Source organism: Columba livia, chromosome 1 (genome assembly GCF_036013475.1).
Source record: "Columba livia isolate bColLiv1 breed racing homer chromosome 1, bColLiv1.pat.W.v2, whole genome shotgun sequence".
Taxonomy (NCBI): domain Eukaryota; kingdom Metazoa; phylum Chordata; class Aves; order Columbiformes; family Columbidae; genus Columba; species Columba livia.
This window is the reverse complement of record NC_088602.1, coordinates 114585658-114604524: the sequence shown is the minus strand read 5'-3', so window position 1 is coordinate 114604524 and position 18867 is coordinate 114585658. Positions and strand designations below refer to the sequence as shown.

The following is an 18867-nucleotide window of genomic DNA, read 5'->3' as shown; positions in this document are numbered from 1 at the left end:
CATGAATGCTTCAGTTAGTTTTGCATTACTGTTTTGATTTTCTTTTTGGGAGTTCTGTGTTTGGGCGAAATTCCAACACTTTTGACATTTGTGAGTTTTGTAGGTGCAACAAAAAAAACGTTCAGCTAAATTATCTGCACTAAGGAAATTCTGAATGCTGTTAAACTTCATATAGAGCATGAGTTCAAATACTTGCATTATTTAAGGAAAAGTTAAAGAAAATAACTATACAAAGCTAGAACGAACAGTCTGAAATTTTGTTTGTCTAATATACTTTTCAAGTTTAAAATTATTAAGTATAATACAGATATTACTATCTTCAAATTTTTTTGTTGTTGTTAACACAGCTAAGGCTAGTTACTGCTGAACAAATAAAAATATCCACAATGCAGTGTCGCTGTTTTATTGTTCATTGTTTAGTTGTTATTTTGTTTTGTTTGGGGTTTTTTTATGTTTTTGTCCAATTTAATTGTTACCACCTTGTGACTTTTCTGAAATAGACCAACAGAAACTATAAGCTTTAGGAAAGTTCTCCCTCTGGATATTACTATTAGGCTCCTCGCATGATATAACAGTTTAACTTGTCTTTAATACAGGTGACATTAAATTTCCTTACCTCTCTTTCAGATACCATACCAGTTATGACTCAGCTTTATATAAATTCTCAATATTTTATGATCTTTTGCTTTCAGAATTGCAGAACAGCTTACAGCCACATCTGCATCCAATTGAAAAATATTCATTACACACCTCTCATCTTGTTTCACAAAAACCACACCAGACAACATTACAGGAACATACCTTGATTTTTTTTTCACTAGACACATAGTTAAGCAAGGAAGAATAATTTTGTATGAAAAAAACATCAAGCTGAGGTTTATTCTTGCTTTAAACTCACCTCTTACACCCTCCAAAATCTTGGGCTGCTTCCCAGCATTTGCTCTCAATTAACACGCTCAAAATTCATAACCACTTGACTCTAAAGTGAGATTTACAGTCTTACTCCTCAGATCCTTCAATATTTGGAATGCACCATACAAGTACTCACACAAGTACCTAACATGTCCATACAACTGTCACCTGCATGAACACGAGCATGTACATTTGGTGTTACCTATTCTAAGCTTTTAAGTTTCCAAATGAAGTTGATGCACGTACACAGATTGTCAGGAGAACTTGCAACACACACACACACAAAAACAAACAAACAAAACCAATCAGAAACCAAAACCAGTTTGATTAACACTGTTAGTGGTATGCCACATTGCATCAAACATAATTTGATGCAACATGGCATATTTCACGCAATTTCACTTTGTACTCCCAGGCAACACAAATACCATTTAGACTCTAGGAGAGAACCTGAAGTATGAAATGCTGAAGAACCTTAGCTAATCATTTTGTATGTATTTGTGTAACCATTTTTTCTTTTATAATCCTACTAAGAAAACAGCAATCACAGTCTAATCAACCTAAAATTGTTCGTTAAAAATTAGTATGTAATACATTTTTTTTTTTTGCAGTAATGAAACTCAAAAACTTCAGAATTTATGTTGCACTCAGGATAAACAAGAAGCAAGAAAAATACTCTAAGGACAAGGGACATTTAATTTAAAATAAAAGCAAAGACGTTATTTTAACTTACTCTCAATTTATCTTTCACGTATATCCCTACAGTTTTCTATTTCAGAATCAGCTTTGGAAACTTATATAAATGAGACAGAAACATAACACCTCTACTATTTGAGAAAGATTGCACAAACTGATTGGTTTCAAATCAGGAAACAAGAATTATGATCTCAGAGATTTAAAATGCAACAGGAGATGGCTTAGGAAAAAAATATATGCCCTCTTTACAAAGAAGTATATTTAATGTTTAGACACTTAAGAGGTAAATCAGCCATGAATGTTTGAAAAATAAACTGAGCTACGTTTAAATAACTGTTTCCAAACTTTGAGCAGTGAAGTTAAGCTTGCAGATTTATGCATAGAGCAGAAAATCATTACACTTTCTTATCACTGCACACTACCATGTAGTAAATCAGAGCAATCTGCATCACAAACATTAAACATAGTGGGGGGAAATGATGCTTTCCAAGCATCTCTTGCTTCAACAGAATAAACATATTTGAAAACAGTGGTAGCTGATTTTTATAATGTTCATATTAAATCTAAGTATTTAGCACATTAAAAAAAATTCCAATTATAGCCCAAACGGAATATTCCTAACTTTTCAATTTATTTGTTCCCTCCCCTTCTTACCTTCTCTGGAGGTGCAGGAGGGTGAAATCTCTTTGCACAAACCAGAAATGCATCCGGCTGTGGTTTGCCATGCTTCACCTCAGGGTCATCTCCCAACACAATATGATGGAAAAGACCAAAGAAGTCTTTGTGTCTGGCTGTTTTCATCTGAAATGTCACTTCAGCTGAGCTGGTGGCAACAGCTATGGGTATGTTGTGTTTGTGTAAATGACGGATCAGCTTATCAACACCTGTAAGACAAATATTTTGTTTTATATATATATGCATATATGTAGGTATATGTATTAATATTTATGCCTATTTACAATACATTTAGCAGTATTTCAGCATTGTTTTCTTACTGAATATAGCAACCTATTTCAATCAGTCAGTGTAGAAGAAAATTCTCACTATATCTGAAATGTTCCTTCTCCACACAAAAATCATGGAACATTCCTCAAGTTATATACTTGTTCTGTCACCAAACGATGCTTTTCTCAAAATACGCCAAAAAAGGGTTCAACATCACTGCATCAGTACATCCACCAGAAGCTCATTAAACAATGTCCCCAATATTATGTATGTTTATTATTTCGAATTCTCTGTAAGTGAGAGAAAAGCACACAGGGGAACATTTTCTTTTATACGCAGATTTATACGCCTGGGGAAAAAAATAATCAAAGTCAAAGAAATATACTGCTCACTGAATGGCATAGTTTTAAGTTCTGAAGCAGGTATCCAGCTGGCTTAAACCAGCCCCTAAGAGAGCTTAGTTTCTCCCTTTTGCAATTACTAAAGCAAGACCGGGCAGAGGAGGGGAGCTGTCAGTCACAGTTGTTAATGCCAGAGCTTTATCTATTGATGCTGTGAACCCAGAGTAATGAACACCTCAAGCCTAATGGGCAGAAACTTCAATCCGATCCAGCCTTCTAGGGAAGGTTAATGCAGGGAACAGCAAAAACACAACAGTCAGTGTAAGAGTGAAACATACTTCATTATTCTGTGCAAGTTTTGAGTTTCCTACGCAGACTTTTCAATGCTTCTTCACTGCAGCATTCTAAATGCTCGATACTTCTCCCAGACAAAACAATCAGCAGTGTCTAATGGAGAAGTGGAGGTCTGGTCTTTACCAATTCACAAGAGAAAATCCCTCTATATCTGTAAAATCATTTTAGCTCTGCTTCTTGGCATGAATCCAAACTGTGCTGGACAAAGGATATTAGTTTCAGGTAGATAAGCCTCCAGTTGACTTTTAGCTCTTTCAACGAACTTGAGAATGATTCTTTGTTTTCATCTTCCAACTGCATGAATTCTTATCCCACTTTTCATGTCTGGCTGTACTAAAGTAATCTCATTCCCTTCCTCCTGATTCACTGTCGTGTCTGTTTCCTGCTTCCTCAAAACATTTCTGCTCCTCCATGTCCATTTAATTCTTTGCCACCCTAGCATCTCTGATTTGCATTTCCCATGTGCTCCAACTTTTCTGCTCTAATAAGCCATTTTGACAATTCTATAAACAACAGTCTTACTTGTGATACATTTTTCACAAGGACAGTTACATGTCCAACTTGAGAAGTTACAACTACTACTGATAAAAAGTGTGTAGATTAATAAATAGGTGCATTAACTAACCCACCTACCTGGAAATATGACCTGCAGATGTGGCTCTCCACAGATTTCTTCTCTGTTCTCCAGAACCTAATCGACCAATTAATAACTGACATTTCCAGCTCCCTGCTTGTATTTGAGACAGTCTTTAAATTATAAATACATGCCCTTCTGTGATGTTAGACTTCCAGCTGGACAGAAATAACAAGTATTATTCCTCCTCTAATGTCAATGCATCACTCATTTAAAAGCCTTCCTATGCCCCCTTAAATGGTTATACTGATAATAAGCAAGTTCATTTTTTCCCAAATGATGCTACTCTGTCCTCTCATTAAAATATGACGCTAAATACAAGTTAGCTATTTATTCCAGATACGGATCATGTCTTCATTCTGAAACATGTGAAGTCCACATTATATTAATTGAAGTACTAAGCTCTCTTAATGTAAAGCAGTAGCCTATATGTCTCTTTTAAAATAAAATTTATTCAGTCAAAGGAATTGATTCTAAATTATCTGCAACATTTAGCAAGGCTAGTATATCATGTGTGTAGTAATATAAAGAAGTCTAAAGATTACACAAGAAAGAATACTTTTTATATCGCCTACATCCTTGCTACGATATATTTATTTTTTCTCTAAAGTTGTGCTCTTTTCAAGTAGCTAATTTTCTTTAGACCCAGTGCATCACAGCTTCAGCTCATCTGTCACAGGGTATGTTTATTCTACCTTTCTATCGGGGGAAGCCAGCCACAGAAAAGCACTGTTGCAGAAACGTTATTTCTTCAGGGTTCTCTCTTATATTCCCTTAGCACATGTCATGATTTTGGTGTGTAAATGTATGTGCGTGTTTACTTTCTCTTTTAGGCTTTCCTCGCTACAAGGAAGCTAAAATGCAGCTGTCCCTAATAGGTCCAGAGAGTAAAGATTTATATTATTCAGGAAAGGCACTTTAATAAAAATAGGCCATTTAAAAAATGATTAGTTGCATATGTGTAAACATAGCAAGATAGATTAGAAAAAAAAAAAAAGGGAAAATCAGCTACGTGGAAAAAACATAGCATACGGAAGAATAAATAGCTAGCATAACTTAACAAGCTCAAAACGGTAGCAGTTGAAAAATATTTTAATTACAGGTTTGTTATTTCCTTGTAGATGGTATAGATCAACAAAACCCATTTTTGTTTGAATCAATTACCTCCAGAAAAGCTCTATACACTTGGCCACCACAGCAAATTACTGACACAATTATTGTACTAATTCGGCATGTAATTCTTCATTAGGAAGAAAATATCTTTTTTAGTAGGTTTTTGTTTGTTTGGTTTGGTTTTTACAGAAAACATCAACAGAAGGGGAAGTGTGGAACTGCTTTAAAGATCTGTAAGAAACTTCCCCTGCCATACACTTTGTCATTATATGCCCTATAGCTACACAGATATTTCAAATCAAATGAAGACTTGAGTTACATCAAAAACAATCAGTTAAAAACTCCATGGCTATGAAGAAGTACAGTGAAAATTCCTGTGAAAACACTAACTTCTAACTTACTTGCAGCTACTGTGTCAGGGATCAAGGCCCATCCATCACAGAGGGACCTATCTGCTAGGCCTCCTGGCACCATCCTCCACCCCTCCCACTGAAAGCGGTAACACTCCTAATGTGGTACACATGCAATAACAGCCTTAGGCAGTAAAACATAAATTCTTCAAGTAATTATAAAAAAAATCAGGAATAAATATCCACATTGCTATGCTTTCTTTCCAAATGTGGTCTTTCATTTCAAATAATCAAAAAGGAGAATATTGTTTCTTTCCTCTATCTCTTTAAATACTAAGTTTTAGAACAGACACAGAAGCTTACTATATTCTGAATGTAATAGTTAAACACCAGTGACTATTGGAAAGAAAAATAGGTGAAAGGAATCGTAAACTGAATTTAGTTACAGATGCTGAAAAGAAGGATCAACTTTAAATGTCAGCATCTTTAAAACCTGGTTAATCAGAGAATGCTAGGGATTGGAATTATATATGTCAATTAAGTTAACAACTTTGGGAAAAGAAAAGAAAAACGTAAACTAAACCAACAGAAAGAAGTTGTGAGACCACAGACCTATGTTAAAGGAAGAGATCAGCACTTGTGTTCTGAAAGTTTTAGAAAAAAGTATATAATCTATGTTTGTTTGTTTTTTTAAAAGAAGTACTATTCCTCCATTAGACTCCTGATGTGGTGCTTGTTCTCTTTAGATTCAGCTGAAACCATGGTGACTAACATATTGGATCAACTGACAAACTAAAATAAAGGCTTATAGTGAATAACAAAACTCTTGGGCTGTCACATTTTTCTTTTCATTGACTAGTACAAATGTGTACAGCAAGAGTTCAGGAAACCAAATAATATTACACTAAAATGATCTGACCATAGTCCCAACCTAATTATTTATATGCTATTACAACACTGTATTCTACATGATCTTTTTTTCAGTTATGACATTTTATAATGAAGTGGCATTATTCATTATGAAGTGAAAATTAACAAGACATAACACCTGAGAGCTAATTCAAATCGACAGAGAACAAAGGGTATTTTTATTTTCCTCTTAGCTTTATACAAAAATGAGCTCCGTGTCATACAGAATACTCCAGTATGGTGAATAACACATACATTTTTGCTACATTTTATTTAATATAATTTCAGATTTCTTGACCATCACTTTTCTTGTGTTTGTCTACCACTGAACAGAACACTGTTGCTAACTTATATCAGTTCTGGAACTCCAGATTCAGACCTATTTCTTGTGAAATGCCTCCAGACAAATAAGGAAATAATATAAAGCTCTTGTATTTTTTTCTAATATAAGTCTTCAACCAAACTTTTGTCTTACAAAGCATTTATTATTTTTCTCTTTTCCTAAAGAGAAGTTTCTATGAACATGTTACAGTAGACTATAAGAATGCTTTTCAAGATAGTGAAGAAAGTGATCTCCATCATAAACTGTGCAAACATACGAGATATGGAGGAGGATTGTTCATGCTGCTTCAGCACTGAACCATAACTTCAGTTTCCTCCGTTCACCTGTTCAACAATTTCTGGTGTTCACATTTCTGCTTGCAGTCTATTTATCTGAAGGCATAACTACACCATCCAGGCAGACAATCATGCACTAAGTTTTGCCAGTAACTTAACCTGATAATCCACTGCTTGATGGTCTTATAAACACAGCCAAAATCCTACAGTCTTTTGGCTCCAGGACTAGAGCTGGCCTGTGTACGAGGTCACAGAAATGCGCAGGCCTGCACAGACTCTCCACAGGCCCTCTCTCTTTTCTAATGTCTGTTTCAACCCTAAAAAGATGAACATAAACTATGCAAGAGAAAGCCCTGAAAAGACAAATATAACTCCTCAAGGCCTTGTCTTAAGCATAAGCATACATGGTAAACAGAACTGTAAGAAGTTCGTATCTTAAAATTTACAAGGTAGCTTTTATGAAAATTAAGCTTCAAAATTACATTACAGGAGTTCCTACCTCATCGGGGAGGCCTCAAATAAAGCAATGGTAGCATTTTCAGTGGCAAATCCTTTCATGAACATCACAGTGTACCATACTTCTCTTGTATTTCTTTAGTTCATCCTTGGGTACCACCTAGGTACTAATTACATCTAATATCTATTTAAAAGTATTTTGACCATTATGCAATCCCAGGAAGAGAAACAGGAAATCCATGGGCAATAGAGAAGACAGTATGTGTGTTATGTCTTTTGTTATAACTTGTTATTTGAAAGCCAACATGTTCTTCTAGGAAGGACATTTAGCAGACACATTCCTGTTTTTCTCACCCTCAAATAAAATCCAAACAGCTCACAGGGGTTTCAGTTCTGCACCAACCATCATAGATAATGTTCTTTTATAGTTTTCAACTAATTTAGCTACAGTGTTAACAAATTTAAGAACATTTTGAGCAAACTGGAATAGAGAGCCATCATATACATTAATACTTTATATTCTTCCAAATGAAATGTTTATTCAAAAAATTACAGTGTTGGACATCTAATAATCAGAGAAATAGTATAATGTAGGATTACTTTAGTTCAAGATAGCAAATAATAAAAAAAAAATCCAACACAACAAAATTAAAAAACCACACCATAAATACAGCATATTCCTTGTATTAATTCAATACAATCATCAAGTAGCCAGTGAAATCAGGTTATCAATACATTTGGAATTTCCATAGATTCTGTGTGTTCATTTTCTGATTCAAGTGGAAGTTCAGGCTACATTATTACAGGAAACTAAAGACTACATGTATGAAAATAGTAAAAGTTTCGGATAGACTTAAAATTATTATTTTGTGTCTTCCTCTGCATAGTTGCTTTTTTAGAAAGCAAACACAAGTGAACTCTTAAGAAAACCCTAAATAAAGAATGGGTATTTTAAAACCTATATGAAGATCGCTTTCTATGCCCAAAAGCTTCTCTACGGATCAGCTAATTGAGAGATATTACTTCTCATTTGAAATTTTCATGTAGGCCTCAAATCATTATGATTATAGTAACAACATCACTGCTATCTACAACTATTCTATACCTTTTGACATACTTCTGGAGACTACAGAAATACTTCAGAAAAAGTGAGTGACCTAGGACACTTATTAAATTGTCTTATCCCTCTCTACAGTTAGTTACTAGTTATTTGATTATCTATCCAGTCAAATCGGCGTGCTATTCTTATTTTTTGTCTGCATTTTGTAATTGCAATACATACTTTGGTCTCCAGTTAATTTAAATTGTTGAAAAGATAATCATACTCCTTACTTCAATAAGCTAAACTCATTTGAAGGCTACTCTCATTTGAAAATTTCATAATGCATACGATTTTTACAATTGGTTTATTGTCAACTGTAATCCTAAACCTAAGGAACGATTCTCTCCCTAAACTTCTTTGAAAAAAAAAATGTGCTGCTTTGAAAAATGGGGTGGGGTACTGAAATATTCCATGAGGCCTTTTGTAATTGAGAGAAAACAAACAACCAAAAACAACAACCAAAAAAATAACAAACCAACAAAAAAACCCAAACAATAACAACAACAAACAAAGCCCAACTATCTCATGGGCAACCAAGTCTTTTCCTATGTATATTTTATCTATATATGCTTGCGTTTTCTTGGACTTTTTTTTTTTTTTAATCCGAGCTATTTACTCTCTCCCAAAAAATACTAATTTTTCTGTTTCCTTTTGAGCATGTTTGACCAGTTTGTTAATATAATACCTCTTTTACCCGGTTTCCCTTTTTCTTCGCTGGTGTATCTCTTATATTTTGTTTCTCTTTTCCTGCTGCACTTTTGGAACTCATCTACCCTACACAGCCCACGCTAATATAACTACACTTGCTAAGTCTTGTAGCCAGGATGCAGAATGTGCTGCAGAAGAAACAACATGGCTACAGCTTTCGTTAGAGAATATTGTCTTGATCAACAAACTTTTGCCCTGTACACTGAAATTTTTGTTGGAAGACCTACAGTGGTCACCAAGACCTTTCTTCACATAGCTCACACACAAATTATGAGTGCAAATACAACTTCACACTCTTTTTGCAGACTTTCAGCACTCTCTCGAAGATGATCCTCATTTACATCTCTCACAGTGTTGTTCCTCATTCACCACAGTGTAGATACAGTTAGCTTTCACTCACACTAACAGCATGAGAACAGAGGACACCTGACCGCTGGGGCACAAAAGAAATCAATGCTTTTTAGAGACCGATATTCAAGTCCACTTCATTTTGTTGTAACATTACACAAAGCAAGCTGTATGAGAGCATTCAGCATGTATTTGCAAGATAAGATTTACTGCTGAGAAAAAGACTAAAGGAAACCAAAGTGCTCTGTGCATTGTTTAAATTAACTGTGTACATGCATTATGCATGTCTTGTATGATATATGTCCAGTTGTGCACAAATGGAAATCTTAAGCATAAATACAGCCTCTGTATGAAAAGACTGCACCTCTTTTTCAGAATCATTTACAGTTCCTAGAGTGAATGTGATATCAAACCAAACTTAAAGCTCTTCAAGATTTCATCACTCTCTTTAATCAAAGAAACGCTAACATTACCACCCAGAGCTTTGTCAAGTTGATTACATTTCTAGCCCATTCAATGATAATTCTTTAAATTCATAGAAGCAATTCTACAGTAAAAACTTCAGCAGCCTCTGAACAATAAAAGCATCCAACAAGGAAAAAAAAAATCATCTGACATAGAATAAGAAGCTGTCTGTTAATTTAAGGCACAAACAGATTAAAAAATATTCTTATGTAGTCTGCGGTGCTACAACAGTTGCAAGCCCATCAGCACAGTGTTATTATCTACACTTGCTCTCTGTCCTCAAAAGAAGTGAGCATTGCTGCTGTCAAGGTGATAGTGTGACAGAGGTGGGACTTTCCACCACTTGGTGTAATGCCACCAATCTGATGAGCCTATGGAAATGTAACTGTCAGATCCACCTCTTTCTTTTTTGTTCTGAGATATTGAAAATGCTATCTGCAATGGTATGTTATCTTTTCACTTAGCTACAAAAGTAGAGGTGGCAACAAATAACCTACTTCTCAATTTGGGTAACTGGCTATTAATAAAGAATTCTATATTCTCACCTTATTGCTCTCTAAAAAGTACCAGAGATTCATCTGATGGCAGAGACTGCCTGTTCACCAAATTGATAATGTTACTTTAGTCTAGACATACCAACACAAACATGGCCATGGAAACACTACAATACTAAAGTTTACACAATTTGGAACCTCTGTCAACCATGTCGCTGACTTCCTGGTAAAAGCAATTTTGGGTTGCAATCCTTTAGGACTTAATGCAAAGGACAAATGTTTGATATCAGCCAAACAGACAGCACCATTCTGAGTTTGCAGCTAATTGACTGATCTCTAGGGGTTAAAGGCTCACTGAGCCCAGCATGGACTCACTAGAGTTTCTTATCATTGAAACAATAATAGGAAGGAAAAGATAACATTGTAAGTCATCTGTTTAACTGTTTAGGGCACACAATGAATGAAAGAAACAATAGCTAAGCAAACTAGACTGCTGGTTGAACGGAATTGTTCAAGAAAAAAATACATAAGTCTTTAAAGTGAGCTGCCATTAGAACTTGAACTCTTTCTCCTCTCTTTTAGAGATTTCTGACCAGTGTCATTCGGTACTAACCTGATCTATGAAATTACCTCCTCATGTCTGCAAGAGATAGTCAACTGTACTTGAACTGGAAAACAGTTTGCACAACACATTCTACACTGCCTGAACAGAAGCTGCAGCAAAGAAATCGCAGTTATCGTGGAAATGATTCAGAAACGGAAAACGTCAGAAAGGTATACACAGCCACACGATCTTTAAGGACCTGTGCTTTGTGAAGAGGATGAGCCAAAAAACAGAGACTGCTATGAAAGAATTCCATTAATTTCATAACCTTGACATGATTATAGTAACTGTTGGCAGCTGTGTAACTTGGAGTTAGGTTTTTCTAGCTCTCTGCATATTCTGGGTTTATCTTTAACAAAAGCACACCTATACACGTACAGGTAAATGTACATATGTGTGGCTTTCTTCTGCTCCATTTGTCATTCCCTATTGCTCTGTCAATCCACTTCCCTGCAACGTAGTACTGCGTTTGCAGAAACAGGGAGACAAGTATGTTACTCTTGCAGATAACAATTTGTGTACTCTGACAGAAATACTTAGAAAAGCAGCACAAGTGGCAGCCCTGTCATTTTGTTAGCATTGTCTTGGATTAATTCTTTTCTCCACTGAATCAAAACTAGCCTTCCATAAGATTCTTTCAGAACTAAAAATAAACCTGTGAAAAACTCTCAAATAGTTATTGGAAAATTCCACATTAGAAATGAATATATCCTCTTCGTAGATAAAATCTGTATTTTGACCGGAGCCTGATGCATGGAAGTTTATAAGTCAGTTCAGCCACACTGAAATAGCCATAATTCTGTCTGCAACTGCTAATGTCTTAGAATTGTTGTGCACTAAGTGGCATGGTCTGTCAGGCAAAGAACTGCTTTGCCAATTGTATATTTGTACAACTTCCACACCATCTTTAACCATCACTGAAATACCTGTCAGTTACTTGATCTGGGAATTAACAAAGTTATTGCTGGCACACACAGGTACATGGCTCATTTTGTGTCCAGAAACAAGTGTTGCTTTGCTTCAGTCACTTTTTCAAACATCATTGGCCACCATTCAGCACTGCTCTCTACAAAACCAAATTTGAGCCTTATTTTTTGGAAAAACTGTAAAAATTGATTGAAAAATGGAATCTCACCTGACTATTAACTGCCAAAAGATTGCCACAGACTCAGCACGTCAGAGTCATTTTACGCCATTAATAAATATGACAATTAATTTTCACTTTCCTGCATTTACCTGCAATCATCTGAAAGATCAGCTTATTTAGAGAATATTGTAAATTCAAAATGTCACCACAGTCTTACATTTTACACAATACCTGCATGAAGTCCATTTTTCATTAAAGAACATTAAGAGACTGTAGAATAAATCCACAAGGTTTACACTAACATATATTCTCAGAAGATACAAAAGGAGAGAAGAAAAGTATCAGATTAAAAAAAATCTGATTACCAGATTGAAGAACAGGTCAGTCCTTAAAGAAACAGCTGAACCTCCTTCCTTCTAGATTATTAGCTGACATGAAGCTCATTTTCTCAAAATTCATAGCAATTCAGCTTGTATCTAATGTGCTGCTCCCAAGTAAAGTACAGATCCCATTACTCCAGTGACCAAGGCTGCATTTGCTCCCCACAATGGCCAGTGAGCATAAAGTACTTACATTCACATCAATTCTGCTTTGGAAAATAGCCTGAAGAAAGTTACCGTATGTATTTAGCTGAACTGAAAAGATAATCCGTTGAACAATTCTGGTGATGATAAAAATGTTTACTTGCTTGTCCCATTACGAATTTTGCTTGTTTCATCGATAAAAGCCTAGCTTTAGTAAGCCCAGAATTCAATTTTGAAGGCAGGAACAGCTCAAAACTCTGTTTCCTTCAGCTAATCTGTTCCATCATCCCTCTGCAATTCTGTTCCAGCCAGCTCAGCCACAATATCACAGTCCTCAGCAGGCACAGAATATCCATTTAACAGCACCTGTTAAGTGTGCTGTTACATTACAGCAACTCTTCTCTGTGTCTCCTAACATTTCACCCAATCTGTCCACCTGGCCTTTTCCAAACTGAGACTAAGGAGTTTTGTTTGTCTTGCAAAAGAGATAGCTGCAAAGTTAGTTCCAGAAGTTTGCAAGAAAAATAAAAACCACATCCCTCCATCTTTCTTGTTTTCCTGGAGACTTTAACTGGTCTTACAGTTTTAGGTCGATCTACAAGCAAGAAAGATGCAATTTGAAAAATCTGTCATATAAAAGACATCAGAGAAATAACTAAATAAATTTTCTGTACAAAATACTCTATTTTTAATGTGCCTAAAAAAAAAAACCTACATGTTTTATTTTTGCTGTTTGTTATTTATTCCTAACATACCACATATTTTTAACGCTCATCCTCTTAATGCATTATGAAACCAGGTATAAAAAAGGATCTAAAAATGCAAACATCATTAATATGCTGTAGAGATTTTCAGGACAAACAAACATAAATTCAAAGAGAAAAAATTATGACAGTGAGACTTGGTATAGTGACATGTAGTTATTTTACGTTTAATACTGTTTCATTCTCCCCCTTTCCTTTACTTTTTTTTCATTCGTAAATTATTGATATTTGCTCCAGGAGGTTTAACTTTGCACAAAAAATTAACAGTAATCTTAGCTTTAGGTATTTCTTATCTTGCATGGCTGAGGATTTTTCTTTAAGCATTCCAGATGTATATGTAACAGAATACAAAATTATGAGTTCATACTACAATTAAGATTCGCCTTCTTACTTATCTTGAGGTACCTGGTTTAAGCTACTCATTTGGGCTTTCTTCACAATCACTGGTAAAAAAACATGTATCTTCAGAATGTGATTAAACTTACCTGTCTTAAGACAACCTGAGAAACTCTCCCTCTCCATTGACACATGGCTGGCTCAATGCCAGGCTTAAGTTTCAACATTGAGGTTAGGCGAGATGAAACCCATGGGCTCATACATTTGTCTGTACATTTAAAAGTGTATTTGTGCTTTACAATGTTGGACTGTGCTCATAGCCAGAGAAAACTAACTTGCTGAGTTTATGCATATGCCAACAGCAATTATGAAGAATGTCTTCTTTACAAAACAAAATTCATGCACATATACAATTTTTTCTTCTTTTAAAACATATAGACAAAAAGGTCTTTTCCAAGTAAACAAGAAAATAAGTTTTCATTACCCTTTAACAGGCAAAAATATCTCTTTAACAGGTAAATAGGAGGTAGATTTGAGTAAAACTTGCTACAACTAGAGGGATGGAACTGAATCTGTATGAGAAACTGCTTTGTGGAGGGCAGATTAAAAATTTCAATCTTGGCTAGCATTTAAGTAATTCTGTAAACAGTTTACAAATACTGAAGAGAAACATACCTGGCATCAATTTAGCAGTAGGGAATATTTTCTCTTGCATTATTTTACTTTCATGTAGTAACTCTTCTTTGGTCATTGGAAGATCTAGAGTTTCTCGAATAATCTCTGCCCCTTCTAGGGCTTTTTTACCCATGACCAAGGATTTCACATCCCAGGTGTAGGCCTTTCCAAAACGCCCACAGATCTCTTCAAACACTACAGTATAGAGGCGTTCGGTATCTGAAAAAAAAAAAAAAAAAAAAAAATTAAAAAAAAAATATGTAGAGCAGGTTGAGCAGCCAGTCTTAAAGGAGGACCACATAAATGGTCTCAGAGTGAACTGCCAGGAGCCAGAGGGCACATCAAAGTGGACAAAATTGCCTTCCTTTATTTGCAGAGGGGAACACAGACTTCTAAAACCACCTCAGGGGTACCCAGGTTTTTCAAGCTGTCACTTTTGTGTTAAGAAAAGGTTACTGAGGGTCACAACAAAGAACTATCTGGACCTGCTCTCATCACCATTCTTTGCTCAATACAGGTTAGCAAGCAGCGTCTGAATTAAAATACTGTGTTTATTCTTTGCATGAGAAAGAAAAGAAAGGAAGGAAATCTGGTACTTGGGGGATGTCATTACATATTCCATGTAAATTGAAAAAATAAGAAAAAGATTTAATTATTTAAGAGTGTCTTTGAACAGAAACTTCAGAGTGCCTTCAAAGACACTACAGTCATTATTACAGTGCTGCCGGCACCTCTGCATTTACATGTGATTACTCAAGTAGAACACACCCACTTGTATTTCCAGAGGGTTTCTGGCAACAGTAAGCTTCAGGCTGAATTTTGCCAGTAAAACTATCGGCTTCTATGTCAAAGGTGTTTTTAGGTTTCAAACTATTTTTTCTTTAATATAAACAAACAGTTCTGTCTTTCCCCCCAGACAAATCTTTGAAAAAGAAGGTCAATAACATTTAATCTAACACCAAAACAGGGAAAAAAAGTCCTTTTAACTCTTGGCTTCCTTTCAGCAAAGATCCTGAACAGTGGATTTTCTACCAGTCTGTTTATCTATTTAAATAGTCTCCTTTGAAACACCAGCTACTGCTGTTAACCATGCTTTAACTTCCTTCCATGCATGTCTTTGCCTTCTGTACCTCTAAAGGTATGCTTACTATTATCACTTTAGCAACAAAAGGCAAAAGCAAGGAAAGAAAATAGTTGCTCTTACAAGATTTTTTTAGAAAAATTAGGGTATTCACATATCAGTATGTCCTTTGCCATGTAAAAATATTTGTATAGGCATAACAACACAGTGAATGTATTCATGCGCACATTGCCTCACGTTCTGAATATATAAGAATTACGCAACGGAGTTTGAAAACCTTCAGCTTTATCGTATATACTATAAAGAAGGCAAACTGAAGAAAGCAGAGCCTGTAACTACAATATAAGCGAAGATCTTCCCTGCAGTCTGACAAATCCCACCGCTTAACCACAGTAAACTGCTTGTCCTGAGATCTTCACATGATTTCAATATGGAATTAAATGAGAAACATGGTGGCCATCTCCCATCATTGCACCTACTACCATGTGAACCCACAGCAGTTCAGAAGATACTCTCTGCCGCCTGCCAGAGCACTCTTGTATATGTTTCCCTTCAGTAACTAGAAGGGATGCTGAGCCAAAAGATCAGCTAAAGAACCAATGTACTTGTCTGAACTGCTTAACAGGGCAGCAAATGGTTCACAAAAACCTTTTAGATGAAAAATGAAATTAAAAAAAAATAGCACCCGTACTACTCTTTGCAAATGTTTCTTAATGCCACTTATGGAAAAAAGCTAAGAGTAATGTGGGAGACCCATACAACACACAGGAAAGGTATCACAATACCATTTTGAATCAGCAGAAGCATAAGCAACTGGGTTTTCAACAATGCTACGCTGGCTAGCACCCAGTTTGCTTGATACTGCCAGGTGGTACCCTCTGTGAGCAGAGAAGGTGAATTAAGAATGTAGTGTTGTCCTGGTTTCAGCGGGGACAGAGTTAATTTTCTTCCTAGTAGCTGGTATAGTGCTGTGTTTTGGATTTAGTAGAAGCAGCATGGTGGTAACACCAGGGTGCTCTCACTGTTGCGACGTAGCAGTCAAGGTCTTTTCAGCTTCTCACCCCATGCCAGATGCACAAGAAGTTGGGAGGTGACACAGCTGGGACAGCTGACCCCAAGTGACCAAAGGGATATTCCATACCATGTGAATGCTTAGTATATAAAGCTGGGGGAAGAAGAAGGAAGAGGAGGCTATTCAGAGAGATGATGTTTACCTTCCCAAGTAACTGTTAGCTTGATGGAGCCTGGCTTTCCCAGAAGTGGCTGAACACCTGTCTGCCTATAGGAAGTAGTTAATGAATCCCTTATTTTACTTTGCTTGTGTGTGTGTGGCTTTTGCTTTACCTATTAAACTGCCTTTATCTCAATCCATGAGTTTTCTCACTTTTACTATTCTCTCCCCCATCCCACGGCAGAACACGGGGGGAATGAGTGAGTGGCTGTTTAGTTGCTGGCTGCTGTTGAACCACTATTGTCATTTTTGGCACAAAACATGGAGCTCAAAGGGTTCAAGATAATGACAGTTTTGATTGGAATGTGCTAGATCCAATTTATAGCTGTTATTGCTGTTTAGCTATTAATTGGTAGGCTCCTGTGCTTGCCATAGAGCTTGCTCACCTTGCTGCAAATCAGAGTCTGGTGTTTGTTAGTGGCTGTTTTTTGCTTTCTCTGCTTGCTGTACTGCTCATCATCTGACTCGGTTGTGCCCAGGACATTTTGACAACAGCAATGGTGATGCATCTGGGTTGGTACACGGCCAGGGCATCACTGCTGCTTCTGTGTTGCTGTACAGGACAGGCTGGTACTCCAGTGTGAACTTGAGTCCAAACAACTTTGCAGACACCAAGGTCAAAGTAGAAGGAGTGGGAGGAGGTGCTCCAGACACTGGAGCAGAGGTTCCCCTGCAACCTGTGGTGAAGACCACACTGAAGCTGGCCGTTCCCACAGTGGAGTAGATATCTACCTGGAGCAGGTGGATGCCCAAAGGAGGCTGTGACCCCATGGAAGGGACCCATGCTGGAGCAGTCCGTGGGAAGGATTCATGTTAGAGAAGTTCATGGAGAACAGTCACCTGCAGGAGGGACCCCACACTAGAGCAGGGGAGCAGTGTGAGGAAGGCGCAGCAGAAACAACGTGTGATGAACGGACCACAACCCCCAATTCCCACCCCCTGGCATTGTTCCAGGGTGGAAGGGGAGGTAGAGGAATCAGGAGAAAAACCCATTATTTCAGTTGCATGTTATGGGAATTACTATAGCAGGACTTCCTTGTTGCTAGCCAGGCTATGAGCAAGGAGAGGAGTTCACTATGGTGTGGTCCAGAGGGACTGAGGGTAGAGACTGTAATGGAAATAACTCTAAATTTTTGTAACCCATTATTTGAGTTGCATGTTATAGGAATCAGTATAGCAGGAAGCACCCAAACCAATGGAGGACGAGCTGTACAAGAAGCTCTGCAAGTGCAGCAGTGCCCCAACCTGAGCTGCCTTTGATGCCCAGTAGCTCCATACAACACACGACCTTTCCTTTCCTGAATGCCCACCATAACAGATAAAGCCCAAAGTCATGGACTAAATGAACTCAATGACCATTTTGTGGGCAGAGATGGACATTTTACAGATGTTTCACAGGGGTAGTCCATACTCAGTTTAATAGCCTCCTGCATTTTAAATATCACATACCAGATTTGGGAACAAAATTTGCTTTTTCTTCTTCAAGAAATGCTTAATAGTGTCCAGATTGCAGATCTAAAAATAAGCTGCTATGCAATGTTGCAGTTTGCCAACTGCAGAGTACTCATGAAGAAGTTTGAGTCAAATCTGTTAAAACAGTTGTTATCCTATTTGCATTGTGTTAGAGCTTAGTTTTCTCAGTGCCAAGGAGGAAAAAAAAAAAAAATGGGGGGTAGGGGGCAACACAAAAAACCCTACAAAACCCACAAAACAAACCCCCAAATTGGTCAACACACCACAACTGATCACTGCCTACATTTAAATGTGAGTTAATCTCACATATTACTCAATTGTTTAAAGCAACATAAATGCTTAAACAAGCAAGATGACAGAAAGCCGCTCCTTCTCTCTCCTCATTAATCTTACTTTAAAAGAATTAGCTTACAAAACATTCAACTTTTCTTTTAAAGAGATCACTTTCACCCTGCTTGAAGTCATAGCATTTGGACTCTGGTCATCAACTCTGATGCAAAGAAAACTACCCTCATCTCAAGATTCATGACCTCTTGTAAGATTCTACATATTTGTAACTCTTGAGAAACAACATGATTTTAATTGTCATGATTAGATGATAAAAGGATAGATATAGATAGACATGTTTCACAACAGCACATGAATAA

General features: G+C 36.6%; 1 protein-coding gene across 3 annotated transcripts in view; it reads right to left on the bottom strand.

Annotated features, from left to right (window-relative positions):
* Positions 1-18867, bottom strand: part of PUDP (pseudouridine 5'-phosphatase) — a 75047-nt gene that overhangs the window by 33007 nt on the left and 23173 nt on the right. For all 3 annotated transcript variants that reach the window (XM_065074096.1, XM_065074088.1, XM_065074097.1), the window contains exons 2-3: positions 14436-14654; positions 2263-2492 (exon numbers count right to left, since the gene is read on the bottom strand). In XM_065074096.1, the coding sequence (XP_064930168.1) occupies positions 2263-2492; positions 14436-14654 (449 nt within the window). The remainder of the gene's footprint in view (positions 1-2262; positions 2493-14435; positions 14655-18867) is intronic.